At 50.1% G+C, this 7500-nt stretch overlaps 1 protein-coding gene across 1 annotated transcript in view; it reads left to right on the forward strand.

Annotated features, from left to right (window-relative positions):
* The window catches only part of LOC139342977 (syntaxin-1B), a 40484-nt gene that overhangs the window by 14212 nt on the left and 18772 nt on the right, over positions 1-7500 (forward strand). The window contains exons 2-3 of the mRNA XM_070980333.1: positions 2244-2319; positions 5154-5253. Coding sequence (XP_070836434.1) covers positions 2257-2319; positions 5154-5253 — 163 coding nt within the window. The 5' untranslated portion in view covers positions 2244-2256. The remainder of the gene's footprint in view (positions 1-2243; positions 2320-5153; positions 5254-7500) is intronic.

Here is a 7500-nt window from a genome sequence, read left to right on the forward strand (position 1 = left end):
ACATAAGATGATATAAAAATAAAATAGTTTTTGTGAGAGTTTCATTCTTTTCTTGATGAACTTCAGTTTGGATGAACGTTAACGCTAAATGTTGTGATGTTAGCATCACAGTTAGCCTGTACGGTTAGCCTGAACGCGGCAGCAGTTGTCCTTCCCTCCGTCTCCTCTGTTTGTTTCTCCTCTGCAGAGTCAGTGTGACGCAGGGGGAGGACGAGGGGGGGGACGGGGGAGGAGGGGGGGAGAGGGCACAGAGGGACGCTGTAACCGCAGTCTGACCACAGAGACATGCAGACGGACAGAGGAGGAGGACAGAGGGATGCTACGCTATGCTAACAGCTAGCTGTGATGCTAAATAAGAAGGGAAAAGGGTTCGATGATGACGGGCAGTCATTAATTTTACTTCAGTAAAAGTACTAATACCAGTGTAGAAATACTCTAAATACTCTGCTACATGTCCAACATTCAAATACACACTTAAGTAAAAGTATTGTTGGGTTCTCGGCTCGGCCTGTAGCAGCTCTGTATGGAAGGTGTCCTGAGACAACGTCTGCTGTGATTTGGCGCTGTACAAATAAAACTGAGTTGAATTGAAAAGTACCCATCATGCAGAGCGGTCCATTTCAGAAAATACATGTTGTCTTGTTGGATTATAACAATCGATGCATTCATGTGTTCATCACGTTCATAGTTGCAGCTGATAGTACTTCAGGTACTTCTGTTTACTGCATCATAGTACATCATACTTTAGTATCTGATTAGCATTTTGTATTAATAATCTGAATCAAAACTAATCAGATTAATGCAGTAGTACATGTATAAGTACATGTAGTGAGTTTCTTCAAACCGCTGCTGAGAGTGAAGTTATTTTGTGTCCGTACATTCAAAAGCTAACGAAGCTAATCGTCGCTGTGTTGGTTTATGAAGTGAAGACCTTCTCCGGCCGCTTCGATCTTTCTGGGTTTTTTGGAGAAATTTGTCTTTAAACGTTTGATTGAGTCTGAAAACTGGAACCAGAGCCGCTGTCTGTGGCGCCAGAAGCTCCTTTCTCACGTTAGCTGATTCTGACACTGATTTAGATTAGCAGTGACGTCAAACTGCTAGCATTTAGCAGCCTGTTAGCCTGTTAGCATCCTAGCGTGTTTTCTATGAGTTGTAATGGAGATGAGAAGCTAACGTTAGCCTGCTCGTTGAAGACATTTTTTTTCTTTCTTCTGCATTTGTCTCACGTCTTTCTTTGTATTCGTAAACCGTCTGTCTGCGTCTCAGCCCACCTGTCCTTCTCTGCTTCTGTCTGTCCACCAGCTGTCTGTCTACCTACGTCTCTCAGTCTGTTTATTGGGCTTCTTGGCTGTCCCCCAGCTTGTCTCTCTCTCTCTGTTTGTCTCTGTCTGTCCATCTGTACCTCAACACTCCGTCCACAGCCTGTCCTCTGTCACTGACGCGCTTTGTCTCACTCGTGTTTTTCAAACCTAAAATGATAATTACTTCTCACATCGGGCTGCACGGTGGCGCAGCAGGTAGTGCGCGTGCCTCACAGCAAGAAGGTTGCAGGTTCGATTCCCGGGTCGGGCCTTTCTGTGTGAAGTTTGCATGTTGTTCCCGTGCATGCTGGGTTCTCCGGCTTCCTCCCACAGACCAAAAACATGCTCATTAGGTTGATTGGTGACTCTAAATTGCCCCGAGGTGTGAGTGTGAGTGTGAATGGTGTGTGTATGTGCCCTGCGATTGGCTGGCGACCGGTCCAGGGTGTACCTGCCTCTCGCCCTTTGACAGCCGAGATAGGCTCCGGCCCCCCCGCGACCCCGAAAGGGATAAGCGGCATAGAAAATGATGGATGGAACTTCTCACATCATCGTCATCATTATGTCCGCTCACCCTGTCGGCCAATCAGTGCAGACCTGAGGAGAGGGTCATCGTGGTCTCAGGTCTGTTAGAGATGACATTAAAGACTGTTGATACTGAGTCGCTTTGCATTATCTGTAATCTATGCATCACACACACACACACACACACACACACACACACGCACACACACACACACGTCTCTATTAACAATAACAGGAATCCAATCAGTGTAATTGCAAAGTGTTTACTTTCACTGAGCGATCAATTTGCTGTCTGCTTCACCTGCTGCCCCCCCCCACCTGCCCCCCCCCCCCCAGATTTGTGTGTGTGTTCTGGCGGTTTGGTTGGTTGATCCGCTCCATCATTCACTTCCTGTCTGTCTGTCCGTCTGTCTGCAGGCTAAGGACAGCGATGATGATGAAGAGGTGGTGCAGGTCGACAAGGGACCACTTCATGGACGAGTTCTTTGAACAGGTGAGACACGGCACACACAGGTGAAGACCTGGAACACCTTTGGAAGCGCGCACACTTGTTCAGCGAGCTGTGAGTTTGAGAAATCGTTCATGTCTTTGAAAACGATTTGTACCCACACCAGGACTGACAGGGCCAGCGGGGCCCCTGAGGGCCACACGAGGCCCCGATGAAGGAACGTGTGTGGAAAAGTTGAGATTTAGTTCAGAATGGGCTGAAATGTAAAGAGAGCTGCAGCTTTTAGCTTCCTGTCAATACACAAAGAAAGAAAACAGAAAAATCTCTAAGATTAAAAACCTGAAGTCGCTCCGATGTTCAGCGTCTGAGGAATGTAAAGGTAAGAGTCCCCTTGAAGGACCTGGACCCCATTGTCCCATGTCTCTGTGTCTTAGTGACCAATGGAGACGATCATTTTCAAATGGGACTTTTTTTGGGGGGGGGGCTTTTTAATGGGACTCCTGACAGTTTGTGTCCTGCTCGGTCATAACGAGTGTGATGCAGGAATGGACGACAGGGAACTTTCCTTTAGCTGCTTCATTTATGAAAGAGAGTCCTCCTCCTCCTCCTCCTCCTCCTCCTCCTCCTCCTGTCCTCCTCCTCCTCCTCCTGTCCTCCTCCTCCTCCTCCTCCTCCTCCTGTCCTCCTCCTCCTCCTCCTGTCCTCCTCCTCCTCCTCCTGACCTCCTCCTCCTCCTCCTCCTCCTGTCCTCCTCCTCCTCCTCCTGACCTCCTCCTCCTCCTCCTCCTCCTCCTGTCCTCCTCCTCCTCCTCCTGACCTCCTCCTCCTCCTCCTCCTCCTGTCCTCCTCCTCCTCCTCCTCCTCCTCCTCCTCCTCCTCCTCCCTCCTCCTCCTCCTCTCTGTCCCTCCTCCTCCTCCTGTCCTCCTCTTCCTCCTCCTCCTCTGTCATCTGTGAAAGATCTACAGCGACGCGGCTCCTCCAACGATCGCACAAAGACAAAGACAAACCCATCTCTTTCACCTCCTCTCACCTCCTCTTAGCTCCTCTCACCCTCACCTCCTCTCGCCTCCTCTCCCCCCTCCTCTCACTTCCTCTCAGTTCCTCTCGCCCTCACCTCCTCTCACTTCCTCTCAGCTCCTCTCTCCTCCTCTCACCTCCTCTCACCTCCTCTCACCCTCACCTCCTCTCACCTCCTCTCAGCTCCTCTCGCCTCCTCTCGCCTCCTCTCAGCTCCTCTCACCCTCACCTCCTCTCACCTCCTCTCAGCTCCTCTCGCCTCCTCTCACCTCCTCTCAGCTCCTCTCACCCTCACCTCCTCTCACCTCCTCTCACCCTCACCTCCTCTCACCCTCACCTCCTCTCAGCTCCTCTCGCCTCCTCTCACCTCCTCTCACTTCCTCTCAGTTCCTCTCGCCCTCACCTCCTCTCACTTCCTCTCAGCTCCTCTCGCCTCCTCTCACCTCCTCTCACCTCCTCTCACCCTCACCTCCTCTCACCTCCTCTCAGCTCCTCTCGCCTCCTCTCGCCTCCTCTCAGCTCCTCTCACCCTCACCTCCTCTCACCTCCTCTCAGCTCCTCTCGCCTCCTCTCACCTCCTCTCAGCTCCTCTCACCCTCACCTCCTCTCACCTCCTCTCACCCTCACCTCCTCTCACCCTCACCTCCTCTCAGCTCCCATGCAGGCAGTGCTGGACAAGCTAACGCTATTGTTAGCATGTTTACTGCCCGCTGTTAGCGTTCAGCAGCACGTGGTTATGACGTCTTTGCCGTTGAGTGTTTACTCTTTTTTCCTGGACGCTGCTTCACTGATCACCTTCTCACAGCACAAGCAGACATTTGAGCCAAGCTACTGAAAATTAGCCTGCTGACACCTTGATGAGGCTTATCGCTTCAGTTCAGTGCACTTTATGAAATATCTGTAGAAATGCACCAACGTTAACCGAGAGGCTGACTTCCATCTGTAGCATCTCCTGCTGACCGCGACTGTCGACTTTTAGAGCTAAAGACGTTAACAAACCTTTGTTAAACAGAAGCGTCACTGTGGCGTGGGGCCGCAGTGACCTTCAGCCTGGGGGGGGGGGGGGGTGATCTCCCACCTGAAGGCAGGAAGCTTCAGAGCCGATCATCATCTCATGCAGGACAGAAAACAACACAGACACAGAGATCAGCAGTGCGTTCGCCACACTGACGCGTCTAACTTAACTGGTGGCGAACTGGTGATGGGGTGTATTTGCAGTGAACAGCCCAACCAATACTGGATTATTGAGGCGAAGAACTTAATATTTGTTTGATCATGATCACAGTTGATGAGGATCCTTCATTTGGTGGAAGACTGGAAACCTGATCAGTGCATTTTTATGTTTTAGATTTAGATTTTTCATCATCAGCTTTTTCCATTTTGATGGTTTGCAGTCATTTTTGATCATAATTAGAACCAAAACAATTCTGGATTAAATACCAATATTAATATTTGGGAGTTTAAAAAATCAGGAAATGATGGAATGATCAGCTGATTCATTTGTAACCAATCAGATCCTATAAGCTAAGATGTCTCAGCATGCTGAAGTTAGCATTTAGCTCAAAGCACCACATGGCTCTAGAGTTTTTTCAGTCGTAACTGATATTACTGCAATACTGGTATGATTTCATGTAACACTTATTATATTATTATAATGTAAAACAAGTATTTGATTGTATTTAAAATGTTGTGTAAGATGAGGCCAACCAGATGTCATTTTCCTGTCGTCATGTCATTTAAAGTTGTTTTAAGGTTTTTTTTGTGAAGATCAACTGTTTCCTCTTATGACATCACCGTGTGTGTGTGTGTGTGTGTGTGTGTGTGTGTGTGTGTGTGTGTGTGTGTGTGTGTGTGTGTTCAGGTTGAAGAGATCAGAGGCTGTATAGAAAAGCTGTCGGAGGATGTGGAGCAGGTCAAGAAGCAGCACAGCGCCATCCTGGCCGCACCCAACCCTGACGAAAGTAAGACTCACAGTTTACTGCAGAACTTCGAGCTGTTCTTGTCGCCTAACATGAACTTTGACCTTTATTCTTATGTTTGGTACTTTTATTCATCATCTCTGTCAGTAACAACAACACTGGGCCCACAGAGTCGGACATAGTTAGATGTGACTCAACGGCAGATTGTGACGAGCCGACTGTCGCTGCCATCAATAAATATAACGATTTGAATATTATTGTGTCCAGTCTTCTTCAGACTGTGTGGACCACCAACGCCTGGACTTCAGTCCACAGAAAACAACCTCATCATCAGTTAAAATTCAGTTTTTTTCATATCATTCAGCCCTGCTAGCTGCTAGCTCTTAGCGCGCACGCACACACACACACACACACACACAGATAGCCTTGTTTTGTAGCCATGCTAGCCGCGTGGCTCTAGCGATGGCTGTAGTTTCCAAACCTTTTGTTGAGTCGTTGATTTGTTGTGGTCTGTTGGTTCAGTTTCCTTCGCACACAAAGACTTTAAGGATCCATAAAACGCTTCACTGAAAGGGGATGCCGTTCTCTCCTCTCATTGGTTAGGAGCGTCTGGGGCTGGACAGGAAGAAGGTCCACTTGTGGACGCCCTCCGGTTAGGGGTTAAGAATCAGGGTTCGGGTCAGCACACGACCAAACCACCAAACGACGACCTTCAGTTTGAGCACAACGTCCGCCGTAAAGCTTCTGTAGCTGCTTCCTGTTTCATGACTGAAAGACTGAAAGACGATACCGATACTAATACACAGTATTTATACACAGTGCTGAGATTAGTAAGCAACCTCAGGCAACATTTCACAGTTACCCTTCACCTTTAGCTACCAAGAGGGGGCGCCGTTCAGCCAGTCAGCCCCATGGATTCATGCATTCATGCATTTATCACAAACTCCTCATCTTCAGCTGGCATGTACGCTTTATTATCATATGGAGGTCAGATGGTGTTCCTGCCACAGACTGATCCAGAATCTGTTTGTGATGGGACTGAGACCAGTTCCACCGTGGAAGACTTCAGGGAAAACCAACCACAGTCTGATTCCATTCCAGACTAAACAACAGGCTTTGGAAAGGCCTTATCGTGTTTGTCTCACAGCTTCTTAGATTCAGCTTAAAGACATGAAACCTAACCCTGGACCGTCCTGTGCTGGACTCCTTCAGACGATAAAACATATGAATGTTCAATATTGTGATGGTACGTTGACCCCGAACCTCAGACTGAAATCTAATGCCGTGAACTGCTCCCTGACTGTCGGAGCCTGTTGGCAAACGTCCGCCAGGCGCCGCCGTCAGTCACCTCAGTCAGCCTCCTCCTGACACACGAGCAGAAATCCAGAAAGCATCCTGTTTGTGAGCGCGAGCTGCGCCGCGTTCACCCTGACCCCGACACGCCGTGACTCAGCATTAATGACTCAACGTCACCGCCGGAGCCTCAAGCTGAGTCTGAGCACTGCACTGTAGAAAGTCTGGCTTCAGACCTGGTCCTTCATCAGGCTCAGGAGGATCTGCATGAACCGCAGGGTTCAGCAGGGTTCAGTAGGGACAGTGGGGTTCAGCAGGGTTCAGTGGGGTTCAGCAGGGTTCAGCAGGGTTCAGGGGGGTTCAGCAGGGTTCAGTGGGGTTCAGCAGGGTTCAGCAGGGTTCAGTGGGGTTCAGCAGGGTTCAGTGGGGTTCAGCAGGGACAGTGGGGTTCAGCAGGGTTCAGTGGGGTTCAGCAGGGTTCAGTGGGGTTCAGTGGGGTTCAGCAGGGTTCAGCAGGGTTCAGTGGGGTTCAGCAGGGTTCAGTAGGGTGCAGCAGGGTTCAGCAGGGACAGTGGGGTTCAGCAGGGTTCAGCGGGGTTCAGCAGGGTTCAGTAGGGTTCAGCAGGGTTCAGTGGGGTTCAGCAGGGTTCAGTAGGGTTCAGCAGGGTTCAGTGGGGTTCAGCAGGGTTCAGCGGGGTTCAGCAGGGTTCAGTGGGGTTCAGTAGGGTTCAGCAGGGACAGTGGGGTTCAGCAGGGTTCAGTGGGGTTCAGCAGGGTTCAGCAGGGTTCAGCAGGGTTCAGTGGGGTTCAGCAGGGTTCAGCAGGGACAGTGGGGTTCAGCAGGGTTCAGCAGGGACAGTGGGGTTCAGCAGGGTTCAGTGGGGTTCAGCAGGGTTCAGCAGGGTTCAGCAGGGTTCAGCAGGGTTCAGCGGGGTTCAGCAGGGTTCAGCAGGGACAGTGGGGTTCAGCAGGGTTCAGCAGGGTTCAGCAGGGTTC

Source organism: Chaetodon trifascialis, chromosome 15 (assembly GCF_039877785.1).
Source record: "Chaetodon trifascialis isolate fChaTrf1 chromosome 15, fChaTrf1.hap1, whole genome shotgun sequence".
In the NCBI taxonomy this organism is placed as follows: domain Eukaryota; kingdom Metazoa; phylum Chordata; class Actinopteri; order Chaetodontiformes; family Chaetodontidae; genus Chaetodon; species Chaetodon trifascialis.